Raw genomic sequence first — 24,140 nt, forward strand, 5'->3', positions numbered from 1 at the left:
CCTTGTGGACACCTGGGACTGCAACCACACGGAAACCTTAATTTCCTAATCTTGTTTGCGATTCAAGGTCGGGGTATGGAAGTTATAATATACTGCCGTCTGACTTTTATCAGCTGCCCACATTCCAGCTGCTGCCAACCGGAAGCTGTAGCCAATAGTAGCTAGCCGTTTACTTATTGTCTGATAGTGCTGATGGTTTTCTCGTCTATGATGAAAGTCGAGGGAAATATTGCCTCATAGTTAAGCAGAGGTGAAGATGAACAACACAAGCCTCTGATTCACCCGAGAGTAATGTTCTGCTTCATCTTCACTGTTTTCAAAATAAATCAATCTGATTCTTCGCCGCCCTCTTGTGATAGAGATCATTGCGTCAACTCTCGCTACAGATTTCCTATTAGTCATTAACTTGACTTTAATTTTTAATCAGATGTTGATTTGTTACTTTTTGCCTGTTTCCTATTCATTGTTTCCATGTAATGCGTAGGGTTTAAAAAAAAAAAAAAAAAAAAGACTGATTTATTTATAATACACAATGTGATGTCATATGGGTGACATCACAGTTGAGGAGACCAGTTAAAGTTCATTAAATAAGTAGGTGGACAAAGTAAGCAGGTTACCAGGAGTATAGCCTATGTTGTCTTCTATGTAGTAATCTATCCAGAAGTGTATTCAGCCATATATCACCTACCTGAGTCACATCTCCCAGCAGCCCCCTATTGGTTCAGCAACTGCACAGCATGCTCTTTATTGAGAATGTCTAGCTGTTCTAGCAGTGTTTCCCAAACTTTTCCACCTTTTCCACCCAGTCAAATGTTCTATGGAATACAGAAAATAAGTTATTCACAAGTGACGTCGTTTTTGATCTGAGATGTCACTTTCCATTTTCTTCACAATCGGGCCTAGACCAACATGATGATTTCTTTCAGTAACAATTCATCTCTTAAGAACCTGCCGGACAAACCTCTTCGATTCCGCACTTCTCCCTCAACTTTCTTTCCCTTGTTCCTACTTAAGGGTCCCCAAACATTAAAAATTCCTTTGCTTGGTGTCATGCACAGTATAAGCAAGCAATGTGGGTTGCCCTCTCTTGTGCTCCCATATAGTAATAATGCCCTCTGCTGTGCCCCCATATAGTAATAATGCCCTCTGCTGTGCCCCCACATACTAATAATGCCCTCTATTGTGTCCCTATATAGTAATAATGCCCCCATTTAGTAGTAATGCCCTCTGCCCTGCCTCCATATAGTAATAATGCCCTCTGCCGTGCCTCCATATAGTAATAATGCCCTCTGCCGTGCCTCCATATAGTAATAATGCCCTCTGCCATGCCTCCATATAGTAATAATGCCCCCTGCCGTGCCTCCATATAGTAATAATGCCCCCTGCCGTGCCTCCATATAGTAGTAATGCCCTCTGCCGTGCCTCCATATAGTAGTAATGCCCCCTGCCGTGCCTTCATATAGTAATAATGCCCTCTGCCGTGCCTCCATATAGTAATAATGCCCCCTGCTGTGCCTCTATAGAGTAGTAATGCCCCCTGCCGTGCCTCCATATAGTAATAATGCCCTGTGCCATGCCTCCATATAGTAGTAATGCCCTCTGCCATGCCTCCATATAGTAGTAATGCCCTCTGCCGTGCCTCCATATAGTAATAATGCCCCCTGCCGTGCCTCCATAGAGTAATAATGCCCCCTGCCGTGCCTCCATATGGTAATAATGCCCTCTGCTGTGCCCCCATATGGTAATAATGCCCCCTGCTGTGCCCTCCATATAGTAGTAATGCCCCCTACTGTGTCCCATGTAATAATAATGCCCCTACTGTGCCTCCATGTAGTAAAAATGTTCCCTGTTTTGCACCCCCACATAATGCCTCCTGCTATGCCCCCATAAAGTAATAATGCCTCCTGCTGTGTACCCTCCAACATAGTAATAATTCCCCATGCTGTGCACACCCACATAAGAATAGTGGCCCCCTGTTTTGCAAGCCACTGCCTGCACATAGGGGTAATTAGCCCTCTGTTTTGCACAGTCCTCCCCCATATAGTAGTAATAAGCCCCATGTTGTGCTACAAAAAAAACACTCTTCTTCCTCTATGGCCTCCAGCCTGTAAGCTGCAGGGACGGGATCCTTCAGCAAGTGTAATGATGTCATATCACTGCACGTGCTATAGTGATCATGCCCACAGCATATGAGAGGCTGGAACCTGAAGTGCCTGCAGCCTATGAGTAAGAATGGAGGAACAGGACACTTGCAGGTCCTGCTCCTCCATTCTGTTCACTTAAACGGTTAGCCCGCTTACCCTTCACTATATAATGGTGCTACAGTTAATGGGTAGAACCATACATTGACGGGGCATCCTCAGAAGCCACGTGGCCTTAGCTTCTGTGGATGTTTAAAGGGAACATGTTGGCTGGAATGCCACTCTACCCCTCGCAGGTTCTCACAACACCCCAGTGTTCCACAGCTTACTGTTTGGGAACCCCTGTGTTATAGTATCATTTTTATATGTACCATCATACCATACATGAATGACAGCTAAGCTCCATAACAATTATATCCCTAAATTCATGTAGGAACAGTGAGTAACTCTGTATCATTTATCTTCTTTAAACATTTATTTGGAAGTATACTATGGCTTTAAAGTGAACAGAAGAATACTTTCCATTTTCAGTGCGTGGACGGCTGAGGAGGGTACGGAGCTTTACATGGCTGGGCTTCTGCAGTAAGAGCAGTGGGGGAGGGCTCCTGCTAGGAAAGGTTGCCTTACAGCCAGAGAGAGGGAAAAAAAAACCATATAATATAACTATTAGCTCTCAAATTTCTCTCAAAACTTAGCAAAATTTACACCAAAAAAACTGAAATGAAGAATTACCAGAGCCTTTTTCATGTATTTTCCCCATTTAACGTTCCTTTAAGATTTCTATTACAAGTGGTCTGAACTTGTTGCATCTCTGCAGCCTCTAAATCCAGACATTGCACAAAGCCTGCCCTGTCTTGTCATTTTCCCCTTTGTGCCCTTAACCTCTTCATCACTAAAGCAACTGTCTGCGTATGTCAGAGTCCTCCACAATCACAGCTTTTGTCTGGGTACAAAGAGGGATTCTCTTCATGCCAAAACCCTCCGGCAACGCCATCCGGAGCGATGAACTTGGTGAGGGAAAGCGTGTATCACTGCATCTACCAGAGCTCTGGCTTCTGAGCAGACGGAGGCTTCAAGCACCAAAATAGCTCGGCCCTTAATGGCTCGTCCCGGACCCTGTGTCATTGCTTCTACGGTTAATTATAGGTTTATAATGACTCTGCACAAAGAAATCTCTGGGCCTCGCCTTCAGTTTGATTGCCGCACAGGCTGGGAAGGGTTAACAGGCTGCAGCTATCCGCATTATAGCTGGATCTGGCTCTTGATTGTTTGTGTGAGGGTGGAAGAATTACGTATGCTCCTCTATAGATGTGGTACGTTTCCTCAGGCATGTATCTTCATATTTATGCCATATGGGCATTGGTATAAAGGCCATGCCGCAGACCCGGCCTCCAGTGCCAGGGGATTTTTTTTTTTTTTAATACTTGAGTATTAAAAAAAAAACAAAAAAAAACCTAATGTTGCATTTATCTTTAGGCTTTTTTTTTGGTGTTGTATCTCTTTATTGGTGATTTCATGTAATACCAGACAAGGTCAAGGTGGTCCTGTTCTGGAAAAATAAGCAGTCTTTTGGTTCATATGGTGAACACCACTCTTAAAGCGACTCTGTACCCACAATCTGTCCCCCACCAAACCGCTTGTACCTTCGGATAGCTGCTTTTAATCCAAGATCTGTCCTGGGGTCCGTTCGGCGGGTGATGCAGTTATTGTGCTAAAAAACAACTTTTAAACTTGAAGGCCTGTGTCAAATGGCCGTGGCCTAGATTGTGTATGCATTAGGCTGGCACACCCTCTCCGTGCCTCCTCCCCGCCCTCCTCATGATTAGGAATGCCCCTAGAACATTTTCTCCTGTCTGAACATTGCACAGGTGTCTTAACGATTCAGCCCATGTTCAGTATTCACACAGCTGATGAATAGGAGACAATCTGCCTGGAGCATTCCTATTGATTAAGAGGGCGGGGAGGAGGGACGGAGAGGTTGTGCCAGCCTAATGCATACACACTCTAGGCCACGGCCGTTTGACACGGGGCTTTAAGTTTAAAAGTAGTTTTTTAGCACAATAACTGTATCACCTGCCGAACGGACCCCAGGACAGATCTTGGATTAAAAGCAGCTATCTGAAAGTACAAGCGGTTTTGGGGGGGGATCAGATTTTGGGTACAGAGTCGCTTTAAAGGAGTTACTTGGCCTCATAAAATGCCCCTCAATGTTAGATTAGCTGTGGTCCCACTCCCAGCACAGGTCAGGTACTTTAAGGGGTACAAATAAGATATTTTTTTTCAAATTAACTGATTTTGGGGAGTTATACAAATATGTGTGCCTCCCTTTTTGTGTCGCGTTTTTCATGCCTCCAAAAAAGCACCAGACTTGTGTGAATAATGCGTGAATGATCTTTCTTGTGGTTTTGGCATTTGCTGAACTATTATTTTTTTTCCCCCTCTGCCATAATAGGCTAAAACTAGTTGCTGGACAACAAAAGGTGACAAAAAAACTGCATTAAAAAATGCCATAAGCACAGCAATGGCGTTTTTGAGACAACCGGAAAAAATGTCTATAAGGCTATGGTAGAAAAAAATGCCACAGTTTGCAAAAAAAAATACCCCTCCCAGTACGACAAAGAAGCTACAATGTTGCAGATAAAGTCAGCCAGGGACTTGTTTACATAAGTGGTCTCAGAAGGGAGGGGGAGGAGTGGAAGACCGAGAGAAAAGCTCACACACAGATTTTTGTGTCTTCAGCATAAAGCAGCAGCTCAGAACTGGAAGAAGGAGACTGAAGAGATAACAAGTATGGAAGGAATTGCTAGTCTCACCATGGGCAGCACCATATCAAAAGTGATATTTCAGTGGAATACCCCTTTACGCAATGTGAAGCCTGCCTTAAAGCGGCACTATCTGCAGTTTCGGGCCAGTGAACCTGCTGATATGCGCCAGCCGCTAATTACCATATGACTGCAATATCGCTGTTCTTTCTCCCGCCAGGTCTGGTACTGTGCCAATATTTGATAATTCCTCATATGCTAATTATGTTGTTCCGAGCATTTGGGGCATTCCCTGTCTGCCTGGAGCACCCGATCAGCCCACCTAGGCTGCCCCCCAGGCCTGCCTACTATGCATATTTATATATGCATAGTTAGGCCGCTTGTTACGGCGCATGTGCAGGGAGCCACCTGTAACAAGCGGCCTAACTATGCATATATGAATATGCATAGAAGGCGGGCCAGGAGGAGGCAGGCTAGTCGTGCTGAGCGTGTGCTCCGGGTAGACGGGTAATGCTCGGAACACCCTAATTAGCATATTGGAAATTATGAAATATCGGCACAGTACCGGACCCGGCGGGAGAAACAGCGGCACTGCAGTCTTACGGTAATTAGCGGCTGGCGCATATCAGCAGGTTCAGTGGCCTGAACTGATAGTGCCGCTTTAATTGCCAACCACACCTGAACTGGGGACAAGAGTCATGTTGTTTCTGGAAGCAAGTGGCTATATTTTTCTAAAACTGGATAACCCCTTTAACACTGCAGTAACTTGTACCACCACTTTTTCACTTTAGACACTGCAACAGTATCTAGCTCTGCAACTTGCAGAGGCTGCAGTGATCACACAAGCATCATGGCCAGTGATCAGTGAGGCTGCTGTGAGTGGGACTTATACTGGTGTAACATCCATGGCCTACTTGGTGCACGCCTATGGACTGCAGCCATCCCTTGATAGCTAATATAGGAAAAACTCAGCGTGTAACCCTAGCCCTAACCTATATTCCTATGCTAGTGAATACACCCTTACTCTGCATCATATATACATGTGCACCCAACCTTTTAATAGAGGGAGGTATATTTTTTTGGTTACATTCTATATCTACTATATAGCTCATAAACCCTCTAAGTAGAGCCATATCCTTGAGTACGTCACAGAAAGTTTGTCAGTAACTGAATTCGGGGGAGACCCAATCCAGGTGTTGCTAGATCATTTGTAATAAGGATCAAATAGCAGCTGACGTGTCTGGCAACCCTGGATCTAATACCAGATGACAAGTCTGGCAGCCCTCTGTCTAATATTAACTGATATATCCAAGTGCTAAAGAAAGTGGCAGGGAGCCAGGCATAAGTGGAGCGGTGTGCAGTGCTCAAGTAACACTTTACAAGCCATGATTTGTGGACTCTAGGTAGTTCTGTAGTGTAAAATAGTCATAGAAAAACATAGCATCATGGCCGGCAAATTTTATTGTGTTCCCACTGGTGGAATAATTGAGCTCTCTGAATAATTTTGAGGCTACCTGGGCACGATGGGGGCCACTTTAAAGTGACTCTGTACCCATAATCTGCTCCCCCCCCCCCCCCCCCCAAAAAAAAACAAAAAAAAAAAACACTTGTACCTTCGGATAGCTTATTTTAATACAAGGTCTGTCCTGGGGTCCGTTCAGCAGGTGACGCAGTTATTGTCCTAAAAAAAAACGTCTGTGCCCTAGGTCTGTACTGCCTCTCTGTCCCTCCTCTCCTCCCTCTTTACCATTAGGAATGCCCCTGGGTAGGATTTCTCCTATTCATCACTTGTCTGAACACTGCACATGGGCTGGATTGTTAAGGCACCTGTGCAGTGTTCAGACAAGTGGTGATTAGAAGAAATCCTGCCCAGGGGCATTTCTATTAATGAAGAGGGTGGGGAGGAGGGATGGAGAGGCGTCCCAGGCCTAGGGCACAGACACTCTAGGCCACGCCAATTTGACACAGGGCTGCAAGTTTGAAAGTTGTTTTTTAGGACAATAACTGCATCACCTGCCAAACTGCTCCAGGACAGATCTTGGATTAAAAGCAGCTATCTGATGGTAAAGTGTTTGGGGGGTACAGAGTCTCTTTAAGTCCCAGTCATTCCCATGTTACCGTATACTTGATGCAGTCTGAAGCTGCTTCTCGCTATTCTCCCATATGAATGTAATGGAGTCGATTGGTTTGGATTGTGTTTTATCGTATTCTGTTTATTTAAATGCAGCCTTTCAGCTGGTCTGATAATTGTGATAAGCCATATTAGAAATCCCATTATAGTGAAATCAGACACCATAATGTATCATTAAGCATAGCTCATTACATTTATTACGGAGGCAGGAAAGAAGTAATGGAATGGAAAAAGCTGACAAATGATAGAACCGGTTTTTCCAAAAAAAAAAAAAAAGATTTTATGTCCAAGGGAAAAGAGTTTTAAAATAATTCAAGTGTAATTGATGGGACGGGGTTCTTATCAATGACAACAATTACACAGCTGATTATATTCTGGAAATCCCAATTTTTACTGCTATGTATCATTTACTGTTTGTCGGGCTGCGTGCCTAATGGGTAAGGGCCCTATTACACCGATTCGGCCGATTTATTGCTTCATGTAATAGAGACAACAATCAGCCGATGAAACTATCATCTGCTGATTGTTTCTTTAGGCCCAAATCTTGGGAACCAACCGCGCATTGCTATGTGTAATATTGATGCGTGACAGGCGGCTGACGATTCTACAAACAGTATACGTTACCTATCCACACTCCGGGGCTCTCTTACGCTCTGCTACCTCCCAAACACTGTGCACTGCAGTTTCAGAGCAGCCTGTCTGAGCTGACAGGCCGCTAAGCCAATCATTGGCCGTGGTGGTCCCAGCCAGTGATTGGTTGAGCGTCTGTGGGCTCAGACAGTCCGCTCTGAAGCTGCAGCACACTGAATCAGAAAGGAAGCAAAGCGCAGGAGAAGCCCTGGAGCGTGAATTGGTAAGGTATACTGTTTGGGCAAGGGCTGCAAGGACATCAGTAACCATGTCCATGCAGACCTTGCTAAACGATTATCGGGCCGTGTAATAGGCCCAGTAATCGAGAGCCGATCTAGCAGTTCGTTGTTTGTTTACAGTATTCATCGGGCCCCCATTGGCCCATGTAATAGGATCCTATGGGTCCATTCACCGCGATTCTGCCGTCCGTTGCAAGGATAGGGTGCAGATGTGTCTGTGCATGGACTGGCATGGACACCATTTGCTTCTCTTTATTGTGTTATTTCATACGGACGCATACTGGGATTTTTTTTCTTTTTCTTTTTCATATGTTGTATATGCATGAGACACCCAATTCGGCACAAGTGAAGATCATCTACCGGCCGGGATAAACTTCACTAACACTGTCCGTTTTGTAACACGGCCGGGTCACAGAGCGTCCGGTGTTTTACATAGTGTGAGCCCGACCTAAGGGGCCTATTCCACGGAGCAATAATCAGCTGAATTGGCCGATTATCGCTCAGTGGAATAGAGCTGACAGAGTGCTCAGCGAATCACTGGCCTGGGCCGCCGCGGCCACTGATTGGCTAAGTGGTCAGTCAGCTCAGACAGGCCGCTCCAAAGCTGCTGCGCACGGGGCCGGGAGAAGGAGCGCAAGAGGAGCCCTGCAGCCCGGATAGGTAAAGTATGATGTTTAAACAAGGGCTGCAAGGACATCGGTAACGATGGTCCTGCAGCCCTCGCTAAACGATTATCGGGCCATGGAATAGGTCCAGTAAACAAGCACTGATCTAGCAGATCGGCCTTCGTTTACATTGCTGACCAGGCCGTGGAGGACTCTTACTCTTATAGAAACAAAATTTGGTGTGGTCCTGGCCGTCAGACCAACACCTAATATGATTGTGCGGACAGTGTCAGACTGTTTGGTTCCCCTGGGATCTCCGGAATGGAGCCCCTCCTGAAAATGAAGCAGCGGTCACACTTGGCACTGCCACTGTATTTTTTATGGGAGCTATAAGAATGAATAGAGCGGCGGCGAGTGAGTATTAGGGCCCTATTATACGGGACGATTATTGTGCGAAAAATCGTTATCGTTTAAATTTAAATGTTTGTTTTGTCATGGAGCGTTGATTTAGATCTGACCCTAAAGTAATCGTTAATCGCTCGCTGTAATTTCACATTTGTTCACTATTTGTTCAGGCTAATTGCACATTGTTCCTCCTTTTGCTGGGATCCGATGGAGTAAACGCGTATAGTAACTAACAACTTTGATCAATGTAATATGGGGAACGACTTCAAGTTACCGATAAATAATCTTGTTTGCAATAGTTTTATAGTTGTTAATTGTTAAAAATCGCATTGTCTTATAGGACCCTTAGCATCACTCAGCTCTCAAGGGAGACTGTTACCTATTGTGGAGATCATAGTGGATCCCAGCAGTTGGACTCTACGTGATCAGATAGTTATTCTTCATCCTGGGGATAGGGGATAACAACCTGTATTCATGGGCTAATGCCTTTAGAGGATACCTGTCATCTGTCTGCAGATGGATGGCATGCGGTGGCAGATAACGCCAGAACATTGGGTTGCTCTTGATGCATCCTGTGCCAGAGAGAGCTCAGAGCATTAGTCCTATTAATTAAAACAGTGTGAACAGTGAGAACCTCGAAGAATTGATGCTATTCTAAAAGCAATGGCCGCTCTAACCAAATATTGATTTGAGTTAGATTTCTCTTCTCCATTTACTTTGTATTTTGTTAGTTGATGGGAATAAATGATTAACACATCTAGGTTTGGAAGCATCCTTACTTGACTTGCCTAAAACTTTTGCACAGTACTATATGTGACTGTTAAAGAGGTACTCTGGAGACTTTTTTTTTTTTTTTTAATCAACTGAGGACAGAAATTCTATTTCTATATAAAAATCTCTAGTCTTCCAGTGTGGATGTAGGCAGCAGCGTGTGGGTTTGGAAGCAACTTACTCCCCCCTCTCCTTGAACACATGCGTGATAAGTTAACCTAAGCGTGCATTTATATGGGTTGGCATGGAAAGGGATCTGTTGAGTGGACAACTGTGACACCAGCTTAAAGGGGTACTCCATAGAAAAAAAATTCAAACCAACCGATTGCAGAAAATTTTTAAATAACTTCTATAAAAACAAAAAAAACCTCCATTTAAGAAATGTCTTGCAGAAAGTGGTGTATTCTTCACAGTCTGACATAATGCTCTCTGCCGCCACCTCTGTCCACATCAAGAATAGCCCAAAGCAGTAGCAAATGCCCATAGCATAGACATAGACAAAGGTGGCAGCAGAAGAAAAAAAAACCCTCATCCTCCATCAGCTGCTGTATGTCCTGCAGGAAGTGGGGTATTATTTCCAGTCTGACACAGTGCTCTCTGCTGCCCCCTCTGTCCATGTAAGGAACTGTCCAGAGCAGTAGAAAATCCCTATAGAAAACCTCTCCTGCTCTGGACAGTTCCTGTAACAAACAGAGGTGGCAGCTTAAAGCACTGTGTCAGCCTGAAGAGAATGCAACTCTTCCTGCAGGACATACAGCAGCTGATAGTTACTGGAAGATGAGGGTTTTTGTTTTTTCTGCTGCCACCTTTGTCTATGTCTATGCTATGGGCATTTGCTACTGCTTTGGTCTGTTCTTGATGTGGACACAGGTGGCGGCAGAGAGAATTATGTCAGACCTGTGAAGAATACACCACTTCCTGCAAGACATTTCTTAAATGGAGTGTTTTTTTTTTTTTTTTTAGAAATTATTTACAAATTTTCTGAAATAGGTTGGTTTAATTTTTTTTTCATTTCTATGGAGTACCCCTTTAAGCTGGTGTCACAGTTGTCCACTCAACAGATCCCTTTCCACGCCAACCCATATAAATGCGCACTTAGGTTAACTTATCATGCATGTGTTCAGGGAGAGGGGGGAGTAAGTTGCTTCCAAACCCACACGCTGCTGCCTACATCCACAGAGAACAAAACCATCCGCTGCTGAAGTTTAGTTGAAGACTAGCTTTAAAAAGAATGTGTTGTCTAGATTTTGTTTTAGGCGGGGTTCACACTGCGTTTTTGCAAACCGTTTTTTTTTCACCTGTTTTTTGAAAAAAACTGATGAAAAATGCATTGCAAAAACTGATGCAGTTGTGTGCATCCTTTTTAATCCGTTTTTCCATTGACTTCCATTATGAAGAAAGGATCAAAACGGATCCTTTTTTTTTCTTTCTTTTTTTGACGGACGCAAAAACGTTGCTGACACACATATATATATATATATATATATATATATATATATATATATATATATATATATATATTATATAATTATTTTTTTTTTGTCTGTTAAGAAAACCGGATCCGAGTCTGTGTGGAATGAAAGGTGGAATCTGATTGGTTGCTAGGGCCAACTGAGCCAGTTTCACTTTACACAGTGTTAAATCTCCCCCATAATTTTTGGGTGGCAAATTCACTTTAAGCTCAAAGTTAGTTTGTATTGAGAGAATATCTGCATTTAGTTAAAGGGGGATTAGAAGAAAGGCTTCCCCAATTATTTTTGAAGTGGCAACACTCTTATTAGGGATGGTCCGAACCCACCGAGGTTCGGGTTCTTATGAACCTGAACGCTCTGCACCAGATTCCCGCTGTCTGCCCGCTCCGTGCAGCGGGTGGATACAGCGGGAGGACCGCCTGGAAAACTGGGATACAGCCTATGGCTATGGCTGTATCCCAGTTTTGCAGGCGGTCCTCCCGCTGTATCCACCCTCTCCACGGAGCGGGCAGACTGCGGGGATCATTGCCGAGAGTTCAGGTTCGTACGAACCCGAACCGAACTCTGTTCGGACCATCCCTAACTCTTATCCATTAGCTGTATCTTTTGTAGCAGGTCGGTTCCATTCAGTTATATATAATTTAATTAATTTTTTTTTTCTAATTTATGATCACATAATGTCTTATTAAACAGATTAGAAAAAAAAAATTTAATGTAGGCGGAGGACCACTTTTTACAGTTGTCCTAGAATATAGGGCTAACAATCCCACTTATTGTAAGTTGGCATTTTAGATGGTGTTTTAGACCTCTCAGATCAGTGGTGTCAAGCTCGCGGCCCGCTGGCTGTTGCCAAACTACAATTCCCATCATGCCTGGACACTTAAAGCTTTGGCCTGTCCAGGCATGATGCAAATTGTAGTTTTACAACAGCTGGTGGTCCGTTAGTTTGACACCTTTGGTTTAGATGATGTCTAGGGCCCACCATTGAAAATGTATCGTTGGCCAGAACTTTAGATACCGGGTCTGTGATCCGCTGATATATATGTATATGTATGTATATATGTGTATGTGTATATATGTGTATGTGTATGTATATATGTGTATGTATATATGTGTATATGTATGTGTATGTATATATGTGTATATGTATGTGTATGTATATATGTGTATGTATATATGTGTATATATGTGTATGTGTATATGTATGTATATGTATATATATGTATGTATGTGTGTATGTATATGTATGTATGTATGTATGTATATATATATAAACAAACAGCAGAACGGAGTGCACTCACAGGAACAAGTACTCGGAGTGCCAGCAATGGAGACTGGATCCACGTCTCCTCTTCAAATAGTAACAAGGAATTGCAGCACTTCCAAAGTAGTGAAAACAACTGGTGGTTTATTTGGTGAAGTAAATAACAAAAATCAGCTGATTTTTGTTATTTGCTTCACCAAATAAACCACCAGTTGTTTTCACTACTTTGGAAGTGCTGCAATTCCTTGTTACTATATACATATATATAATATTATATATATATATATATATATATATATATATAATATACACTAATATTATATACACAATATATATATATATATATATATATATATATATATATATATATATTATATACACTAATATTATATACACAATATATATATATATATATATATTATATACACTATATATATGTATATATATTATATACACTATATATATATATATATATATATATATATATATATATATATATATATATATATATATATTATACCAACAAAACACAACAATCACTGAACTCAGGGAGAACAGTGAAAAATTCCAATGGAGTACTCATTTACGAGTCTCCATTGATTGTCCCATACAAAATTTTAATATACGTAGTCCCTCAGGTCCTCACTCTGTTACGAGCTTTGGGACCTTAACAGGGAAACACCAGGGTGGCCCCTGACCAGGGTGACTTGCAGGGGCCACCCTGGTGTTTCCCTGTTAAGGTCCCAAAGCTCGTAACAGAGTGAGGACCTGAGGGACTACGTATCAGGGTGGTTTGGTGCTCTCCCCACTAGGAGGCACCCCTTGGCAATGGGCTTCCTTCTCTGGAGGGATATCTGGCTATTCCCGTGTTTTGAGACTCGTAACTGAGGCTCCACGGACCCCTTTTTTTGCATATATATATATATATATATATATATATATATATATATATATATATATATATATATATATATATATATATATATATATATATATATATATATATATATATATATGTGTGTGTGTATATAATATTACCGCTTGTGAATCACATGAATCGCGTTCTGCCCTAATTCCGGAGGTAACATTGGGTCAGAGTTTCTAGAGAAGAAACTGTAACCTTGAAAAATTCTTGTTCTAGCAGCGTTTTGCAGAGCGTGATGTCTGAAATGAATCAGTGAAAGATATAACCTGGGGCACACCACAAACTGGTTTGGGCAGTTCCCAACAAGGGGATTAATATTTCATTTGTATGCACATGTGTTTTTTTTTTTCTTCTACAGTTATACAATCTAAACTAGTTACCCCATGGTATAAAGGAGAAATATGACATTTTTCTCAAGGGCGATTTTTGGCCCTTTTAGTGTGTAATAAGCTCTCTCTGTAAATCCTATACAGAGGGTTACCCTCTTTGTTACACATAGCAATGTATCCTCAGTCTTATACAATGGACATGCACCTGCTGGCTCAAACTCAACATAGATGACAGGGTATCCACAAAGTCAGTCAATAAAGTCATAGCAGTAGTCTAGTGTACACCCAAATGGACACATACACCTCTTGGGGGAGATTTATCAAACATGGAGTAAAGTGAAACTGGCTCAGTTGCCCCTAGCAACCAATCAGATTCCACCTTTCATTCCTCACAGACTCTTTGGAAAATGAAAGGTGGAATCTGATTGGTTGCTAGGGGCAACTGAGCCAGTTTCACTTTCCACCATGTTTGATAAATCTCCCCCCTTGTGTGGAGTAACAGGTAAAATGTCCAATATGACTCCATACAGCCCATTTTGGAACTTTTTTTTTTTTTTTTTTTTTTTTTAGTTAAAGGGGTTGTCCAGTGAAAAACTTTTTCTTTCAAATCAACTGGTGTCAGAAAGTTTTATGTAGATTTGCAATTTACTTCTATTAAAAAATCTCAAGTGTTCCCATACTTAACAGTTGCTGTATGTGCTGCAGGAAGTGGTGTTTTCTTTTAAGTCTGACACAGTGCTCTCTGCTGACATCTCTGTCCAGGACAGGAACTGTCCAGAGCAGCAGCAAATCCTCATAGAAAACCTCTCCTGCTCTGGACAGTTCCTGTCTCGAACAGAGATGTCAGCAGAGAGCACTGTGTCAGACTTAAAGGACAAGTGCCATGAAAAACTTTTTCCCAGTAATTGAAGCACATTACAAAGTTATATAACTGTGTAATATGCTTCAATCACCTATCTGCCTCCCTTTCCTGTCTTTTCCCCCCTCCACCCCCCACCAGGAAGTGCACTAACTCACACAGACCTAATTACTGTCGTCACCGTCACCAAGTTCTTCTCTCAGCTCCTTCTCCTGTTACACTAGCCTCCCCCCTCCTCTCCTGCCTTGTCAGGTGACTCAGCTTGCTCAGCTCCCATAGGCTGAACAACTGCAAGCCATCACTTGGACTGGGGAGGGGGGGCTGCTGTAACAGGACCTAGAGCAGCCCTCCTGCTGATGACTCATCCTCACAAGAAGGAGCTGCCTAGTGACGGTGATGACAGTAATTAGGTCTGTGTGAGTTAGGACACTTCCTGGTGGGGGGTGGAGGGGGGAAAAGACAGGGAAGGGAGGCAGATAGGCGATTGAAGCACATTACAGAGTTATATAACTTTGTAATGTGCTTCAATTACTGGGAAAAAGTTTTTCATGGCACTTGTCCTTTAAGAGAAAACACCACTTCCTGCAGCACATACAGCAGCTAGTAAGTGTGGGAAGACTTTTTAAATAGAAGTAAAATAAATATATATATATATATATATATATATATATATATATATATATATATATTAGTATATATGTGTGTGTGTGTGTATATTATAACTTTCTGAAACCAGTTGATTTCAAAGAAAACAATTTTCGCTGGATAACCCCTTTAAGGTCCTTGGTATTGCCTCTTCTCCCTAGCTAGGAGACAGGAGGTCGGAGAAGGCAGATCACGCCTTGACCTCTTGTTTTGGAGGAGAAGAGATGAGCTGTTGAGCTGCTCTCCAGTCTATATGATAAATGTTTAGTGTCCCTCATACATTTTAAGAACAAACAAAATGAATATATTGTCCCTGTGCTTGGCGTGTAATGTATTGCTCAGAATTGTCACCATCTGAATCCATGTATTGCTGGTACACTGGGCTCCTACATTGTAAGGTGTGGTATAATTTGTAACTTGTTTTGCACTCCTTCTCCCTATTGTTGGAGGTTTTATATTCCCTAAGGTGCGTACTCTGTGGAATACAATAGGTCACCTATTGTTTTGTCTTGGCATAAGATTAGAATTGACTTTTTAAAGTTTTTCGGTAATTCAAGTTAAAAAGTGAAACCCCTATATTTTATAGAGTTATTACAAACAGAGTCCACTTTTTCTAGTTTTTATTTCTGATAATGTTGATTATGGCTTACAGCCAAGGTAAAAAGTCATTATCTCAGAAAATAAGAATGAACTCCAACACGTGCAAAGGCCTCCCGAGCATTTAAAAAGGTCCCCTAGGCTGCATTCATATGTCCCGTAAAATTGTCTGTGGTCGCGGATCTGCGACCATGGAGAATTTTAGGCACCGTTCAAGTGAATGCAGCCATACACACGATCCGCGATCTGGATATCCCCACCCCCAGCAGCAGAGATGACAGGAGCGCATAATGTGCCATTAAAAAATTTGGGGGAGATTCACAAGGAGTGGGCTGCTGCCGGAGTCGGTGCTTCAAGAGCCACCACACACGGACATATCCAGGACATTGGATACAAGTGTCGTATTCCATGTGTCAGGCCACTCATAACCAATAGACAACACTAGAAGCGTCTTACCTGGGCCAAGGAGGAAAGAACTGGACTGTTGCTCAGTTGTCCATGATGTTGTTTTTAGATGAAAGTAAATTTTGCATTTCATTTGGGGTCTGAAGGAAGAGGGGAGAGGCACAATCCAAGCTGCTTGAGATCTAGTATGAAGTTTCCACAATCGGTGATGGTTTGGGAGCCATGTCATCTGCTGGGGTAGCTCCACTGTGCTTTCTCAAGATCAACGTCCGCGCAGCCGTCTACCAGGAAATATTGGAGTACTTCATGCCTCCCTCTGCCCACAAGCTTTCTGGATATGCAATTTTAATTTTCTAACAGCACTTGGCACCTGTCCAAACTGCCAAAAGTACCAATACTTGGTTAACTAACCACAATATCACTGGGCTTGTTTGGCCAACAAACTCACCTGACCTTAAAGGGGTTGTCCAGCGAAAATCTTTTTCTTTCAAATCAACTAGTGTCAGAAAGTTTTATATAGATTTTTAATTCTATTAAAAAAATCTCAAGACTTCCCATACTTATTAGCTACTGTATGTCATGCAGGAGATGTGTTATTTTCAGTCTGACTCAGTGCTCTCTGCTGACATCTCTGGCCGAGACAGGAACTTTGTCTTTGTTTTCTATGAATCCCCTAAGAAAACCTTTCCTGCTCTGGACGGTTCCTGTCTAGGACAGAGATGTCAGCAGAGAGCACTGTGTCTGACTGAAAATAAAACATTTCCTGCAGGACATAAAGTAGCTGATAAGTATGGGAAGACTTGAGATTTTTTAATAGAAGTAAATTACAAATTTGTATAACTTTCTGACAACAGTTGATTTGAAAGAAAAAGATTTTAGCTGGACAACCCCTTTAACCTCTTAAGGACATATGACGTACCGGTACGTCATATGTCCTCATTAGCACTTAGCCCGGGACCGCTAATCGGAGGCAGCTGTCAAAGTTGACAGCTGCCTCCAATTACCGGAGGCAACCTTTCCCTGGTGTCTAGTGGGGGAGAGCACTCCTCCGGGACGTTGTCCCGGAGGAGCGATCTCCGTTACTGATGCCGGCCGGGGACTCGTCCAAGATGGCGCCGTCCCCGACTCGGCACTCGTTTACTTCCGGCTGCAGCAGACGAAAGCAAACGAGTGCCTATCTCATTGATCTCTGCAGCATATCTATGCTGCAGAGATCTAAATGAGAGATCAAAGTATATATACTAGAAGTCCCCCAGGGGGGCTTCTAGTATATGTGTAAAAAAAAAAAAAAAAAAAGTAGTAAAAAGCCCCCTCCCCCAATAAAAGTCTGAATCACCCCCCTTTTCCCAGGTTTTAAATAAAAGTAAACAAATAAATAAATAAATAAACATGTTTGCTATCGCTGCGTGCGTAATCGTCCGAACTATTAATTAATCACATTCCTGATCTCGCACGGTAAACGGCGTCAGCGCAAAAAAATTTTTTTCAAGGGAAATAGGGGAATATATATACACATATAAACATTTTTTTCTTAAAGTTATAGAGTATCACAGATCTGTTCATATAAGGATACAAGTTATACCCTCACATCATTTACTGTCCATACCTTTATTTGCTTTTTTTAGGCTATGTGCACACTACGTGAGAGACCCGGCGTTTCGTGACCCGGCCGGGTCACTGAACGGCCAGTCTCTGCAAAGATCATTCCGGTCCGTACTTTAGCACCGGCTGGATGATCTTTCCCGCCACAGTGTTCTGATGCGGGCGCAACAGCACGCGCCCGCATCAGAGCTTCACACAGCACACAATGTGTGAATTGACAGGGTTTTCTGCGGTCACTATTTACTGAATTGCGGCTGCAGGAAACTGACATGTCAGTTCTTTGCAGCGCCGTATGGTATCCCATAGCAGTAAAGGCAGTGTTCCACACCGTACTTTTACGTAGTGTGAACATAGCCTTACTCTGTATTGAAGTCCGCACTGATGTGTCAAGGAGGTGTAGCCTGTTTGACACTTTAATGCAGTGAAGACCTCCCAATGTCACACCTCAGTAATGCTTGAGCAAGTGACAGATGCGCTTTAAGATTCCAATACAGCTTCAGTGTCTATGCATTTTGCTGTTCAAAACATAAAATTACAGATCCTTCTTTGATTGAGTTTTGGCAGATACAAATAGCGTAGCCATCTCTCATATTGATTGTTCTAAAACGTCTAAGTGGCCATATTCTGTAATATCCTTTTATTTTCCTCCTCTTGAAGAGCCAATAAAAATTGCTAGTAAAGTACCGCACCAGGACTAATCCAAATATATATAATTTTTTTTATTTTTTTATTCCATTAAGATGCCTTTTGAATAAACAGTTCTTAGGGCCAGTATTGCTATATCAGATCCAAATGTTCCGAATTTCAGTGTGTTTATTAAGACTGCAAGTCTATGTCCCTAGTGGGGGGAACAAGTATTGTCGCCATAGTACGGACACCAAGTGTCTGGCTGTATTGCCCCATGTGAATATGTGAACCTATCCTATGGCAATTGCCCAGAGCTATATATTCTAGTGTCCACGTTGAGGTGTATATTTTAGGACCCTAGTGTCATTCAGTCATGAAGCGTCGAATGGTTGTTAGAATCAGAGTATAAAAATAAATATTGGTTGTGACTTTACTGGACTGGAAAGACGCGACATCAAAATTCTTGTATCTCTTCCCAATGGCTGAGGTGGATCACAAGGTCTCTGTAATCTAAGTTCTATATATAGAAAGTGTAATCTCGATTTTAATCCTTTTTAGGTGATGTGGTAGTTTTAGTCCATCTCTTCATGTTGTGGTCACCTTTATGTCGGTAATGGCCCCCACACCCTTTGTGTTCTCATGGATTCTGGCCTGTTGTACAATTAGTAGATAGACTTATAAAATATTAATGTCAGGCGTTGTCTACAAGCTTCCTGCTTAAAACTGCATACGGTATTGGCCTATTTTGTATTGTTTTTTATTATGTTTTTGTTCTACAATTACAGTGTCCTTACATACAACATTGAGGACCTGTTATAAAGTTTTCTTTCTAACATACCCTATGATTGTGGTATACTGGCTTGTGCCGATGCCATATCCATGTATTTTAATGGACCAAACCTTGGGAAATAGAGACTACATTGCCGCAGTCAAAAGCATAGACAGCCATGTATAAAGACCTGTATGTTCTTAGAAAAGGACAGAACATGGTCACAATTGGACTATATTCAGTCCATTAACATTAAGGAGGTATTCCAAGAAAATAAGCTTTTTTGACATCTACAGGATAGGGGAAAAGTAGGAGATCGTGGGTAATCTGACCAACGTACCCACCGCCAATCTCCGTATGGGGCCCCCAGCTTCTGTATTCTGAATAGAGCCTCAGGTATGGCACAAGACCAAGGACTCTACTCATGCCTATGGAGCAGAGTACAGCACTCTTCCAGGGTACCCGGCTCTTTCTGTCACTCCATAGGAAGGAATATAATGAATATATTCGTTTTGCTGACATACACCACAGTCATAGGGTCGTTTTTACACAAGAGTCAAGATTGTATTATAGCTCAGAGCTGTATTTTCAGTAACACAGGACGTTATTGGTAGCATTACAGTCAGAAACTCCCTTACAAGCTTATACAAAAGTGAATAAAAATATAAAGAAATGTAAAAAAATATATATATATAACATTTATATTAGGTAATACACATATATTAAAGACTACAGTTTAAAAAATATATATATTTTATGGCAGCATTTAGATATTGCAGGGCTGCTCAAGCCCTGGTCCCGGCACGGTTACATATTGCTAGTGCTGTTGGCAATACTGAGCCTCCCCTAATATCTATTCTGATGCTAACATGTATTAGCATAGACAAAGTGTTATAACTGCCAGGACCAGGGCTTGTGCAGCCCTGCAGTTCCGAATATAGCCATTGGTGGCAGCAGAGGGGCTGTGTAATTTACAAGTGTGTGTGTGTGTGTGTGGGGGGGGGGATTTACATTTTCTAAGTTATGTTATGTTATAAAGCTATGTGCATTTATTTAGGAATTGTTTAAAAAAAAAAAAAACAATGTAATTCTGGTGGATTTCTATTTGACCGGTCTCTATGGCTCCAGTTTATACACAGTCTAATAGATGATTTGTTTTTCTAGGAGACACGATGAAGTCACGCACATCAAGATCCAGAATACAGGGGATTACTATGATTTGTATGGAGGAGAGACATTCGCCACCTTGGCTGAGCTGGTGCAGTATTATACAGAGCAGCAGGGTCTTCTGCGAGAGAAGAACGGAGACGTGATTGAGCTCAAGTACCCGCTGAACTCGCAGGATCCAACATCAGAGAGGTGAGTGCTGCAAATGCCTGGGAACTTCTTTACTGCCACGCTGCTGCCATCTGTTGGCCAGGCTTGGTAATAGTGGTAAGCCTTCACCAGAATGCAGCTACTAGATCTTTATGATGATGAATACTTTTAGTGTGCACAGACCATAAGACTTTCCAAAGCTGGTCATTTGGTGCTACTTATTTTATTTATTTTTGTATAATGAATCTTCAAAGTAGTCTTGCTGTTTCTGGGAGGTAGCATGCATTCAAATCAATGTCCTACATTATATGCCAAGCCGGAATCTTTCCTTGAAGGGAATGTTACCCATCGGCAGACACCAGTAGCTGTTGGTACTGTGTCCGCCTTGAGGAGACTTCCGAACTGTATGGAGTCTTATGACCCATGCGATTTTAACCCCTCAGTAACATAGGCAAATACTTGGACACCTGGACTCCCCTAGCAGTGACTTATCCCTGACATTAAAAGTTAAAATTCAACATTTCCAACCCTTCTCTCCCCTGATATCTTCATGATGGACGTTTAGCCGACCTTTCAGCTTTCATCCTGACAACCATAGAGGAGGAGTTTGCTGTTTTTACATGGTAAAGTGTACAGATGGAAGCTGCCATTTCTGCCTATTAGCAAAGGTAATGCCAGCTGAATCGGACTGATGTAAAAGAACGTTTCTTTGTGTAGATATTGCTGTTACATACTTGTTTTGGCACCCACTGAATTATCCACGTGATGTGCCAAATGTTAGATAGAAGAAATTAATTGTAATGTAATCCGATTGGCTGGCCTATACAACTGTATCACCCATGTAGGATCTCAGAGGTAGGACTAAGCTACTAGGCATGTGTGACCACCAGCACTGGAAGCCTTAGGTGGACATTCTCAGCAGGCATGATAAAAACAGTATGCAATATTTAGCTGCGGGGCCAACCCCTTTTAAATGGGTACTTTGGTGGGGAAAGAATTGTTTATAAATCACCTGGTACTAGAAAGTTATATAATTTTTTGTAAATGACTTCTAAACCCATCATAAAAACTCGTCTTCTAGTACTTATCAGTTGCTGTATGTCCTGCAGGACTTATCAGTTGCTGTATGTCCTGCAGGACGTGGTGTATTCTTTCCAGTCTGACACAGTGCTCTCTGCTGCCACCTTTGTCCGTGACAGGAACTGTCCAGAGCAGGAGAGATTTTCTATGTGGATTTGCTGCTGCTCTGGACAGTTCCTGTCACGGACAGGGGTGGCAGCAGGGAGCACTGTGTCAGACTGGAAAGAATACACCACTTCCTGCAGGACATACAGCTGCTTATAAGTACTGAAAGACTTGGGATTTTTAAGTAGAAATAAATTACAACTCTATATAACTTTCTGACACCTGTTTTGTATTTTTTTTTTTTTTTACTGTAGTCTCCCTTCAAAGGAACTAGTCTGTTCTAGAGGTTAGAGGCCACATATATTGCAGTTTAAATTTTGCCCTGTGCTTATTTTGTAGATGTAAGGTGAGTTTTTCTTCTGTAATATACTTTTAACATTGAAATTATAGCAAGCATTCACAGTAATGTTTTTGTTTGTCCTTTTTTTTTTTTTTTATAACTGTGCCTAGACGATCATACCCGTACGTGCAAGAAGTGTGCCCGGGGCATTTTCAATTACATAGCTTGTTATATAGATATTGTATTGTGCCACGGTCTTCCTGCAGGAATATGTTGTGTGGTCTTCACAGGAGAGTCATCCATCAAGCGCTAACCGTTTCCTTCATCTGTATGTTTTTTCACATTTCCCTATGAATAAATAAAATGTTACAACGGTTGCACGAAAGTCCATAAAATAGACTGCATTATTGATTCTGAAGTGGTGGTTACCGTACAGTCTTTTGTGTGAAAAGGGGGTGATGTGAACGCGGCGATCAATAGTCTATAATTCTTCGTGAGTAAACATTTGACTTAATGCGTTTCTGAGTGCTTTCTGGAGTTTGGGTAGAAATAATGTAAATGTTCGAGGGAATAAAGGACTCGCCGTTTTAAGATTTAATTTCATGAGACTAAATATTGAGCTATTTTTTTATTTTTTATTTTTTTATTCTTTTTTTCAGACAATGTATTTCTGGCACTATCCTTTCTCCGGCGCTCCCTGCGGAGTAATAGAAAAGCTATCCGCATCTATTCCCCCCACCCCACCCCCGAACACAAGTTTAGCACTTTGGAAGTCTTTATACTTAACCCTGCGTTGGTAGTTTTATGGCTTCTATAACTTATCCACCAAGCTCAATACTTGTCTATGATATAGCCACTTCTAATTAAAGGGGTTCTCTACTTCTGATAATGGCGTTTTGTTAGAAGATTCCACCCAAAATTATATTGATCTCCGACTATCAGTTCCAATCTACAGGTGACCCTGGAAAGACCGTTATCACACTTCAAGAAAATCTATCTGGATTTCTTATCCGGAAATTGGAATAGATTTCCTGACCCATAGGGTTCTGTGGGGTACAGACACATCCCGGATTCTGAATGAGTGTCCAAAAATTTATGATGCTTTGCTGGGCAGCCTGGGCCAGTACCCGGACAAATACTGGCAGGTGCTGCCGATGGCCCCTTAACTATACACACTCCTAATCAGGACTACATACAGTTAAATGCAGCGTTGTGCGTCCTTGTCAATCACTCATCTGGCCTGAGACAGCATTATGCCTCCCGCCACAAGAGGCCGCTCTTTGACACCTCCCCCCAAAGGCACTGTGGTGCACAAGTAACATTGCCTGTGCACTCGCAAAGCCTAAAGATGGAGGGAGAAGCCCCCCATAAAGATGGCCAGAGAGAAGTGAAGGAGGACCAAGTGTTAATTTTTCCTGTGGTTGTGTTGAAGGGAAACTAAAGTTTTTACATGCATTGATCTTGGTTTTTTTCTCTCTCTCTCTCGTTCTCCTCTCTCTCGTTCTCCTCTCTCTCTCTCTCTCTCTCTCTCTCTCTCTCGTTCTCTCTCTCTCGTTCTCTCTCTCTCTCTCTCGTTCTCCCCTCTCTCTCTCTCTCTCTCTCTCGTTCTCCTCTCTCTCTCTCTCTCTCGTTCTCCCCTCTCTCGTTCTCCCCTCTCTCGTTCTCCCCTCTCTCTCTCTCTCTCTCTCGTTCTCCCCTCTCTCTCTCTCTCTCTCGTTCTCCCCTCTCTCTCTCTCTCTCTCGTTCTCCCCTCTCTCTCTCTCTCTCTCGTTCTCCCCTCTCTCTCTCGTTCTCCCCTCTCTCTCGTTCTCTCTCTCTCTCTCTCTCGTTCTCCCCTCTCTCTCGTTCTCCTCTCTCTCTCTCTCTCTCTCGTTCTCCTCTCTCTCTCTCTCTCGCTCTCGTTCTCTCTCTCTCGTTCTCCCCTCTCTCGTTCTCCCCGTTCTCTCTCTCTCGTTCTCTCTCTCTCGTTCTCTCTCTCTCGTTCTCCCCTCTCTCTCTCTCTCTCTCGTTCTCTCTCTCTCGTTCTCCCCTCTCTCTCTCTCTCTCTCTCTCTCTCTCTCTCTCGTTCTCTCTCTCTCGTTCTCTCTCTCTCGTTCTCTCTCTCTCGTTCTCTCTCTCTCGTTCTCTCTCTCTCGTTCTCTCTCTCTCGTTCTCTCTCTCTCGTTCTCTCTCTCTCGTTC

At 42.5% G+C, this 24,140-nt stretch overlaps 1 protein-coding gene across 2 annotated transcripts in view; it reads left to right on the top strand.

The window, feature by feature from the left end:
* The window catches only part of LOC138770164 (tyrosine-protein phosphatase non-receptor type 11-like), a 96,712-nt gene that overhangs the window by 50,000 nt on the left and 22,572 nt on the right, over positions 1-24,140 (top strand). For both annotated transcript variants that reach the window (XM_069949137.1, XM_069949138.1), the window contains exon 3: positions 20,343-20,537. In XM_069949137.1, coding sequence (XP_069805238.1) covers positions 20,343-20,537 — 195 coding nt within the window. The remainder of the gene's footprint in view (positions 1-20,342; positions 20,538-24,140) is intronic.

The sequence above is a fragment of the Dendropsophus ebraccatus genome, chromosome 12 (assembly GCF_027789765.1).
Source record: "Dendropsophus ebraccatus isolate aDenEbr1 chromosome 12, aDenEbr1.pat, whole genome shotgun sequence".
Classification (NCBI taxonomy): Eukaryota; Metazoa; Chordata; class Amphibia; order Anura; family Hylidae; genus Dendropsophus; species Dendropsophus ebraccatus.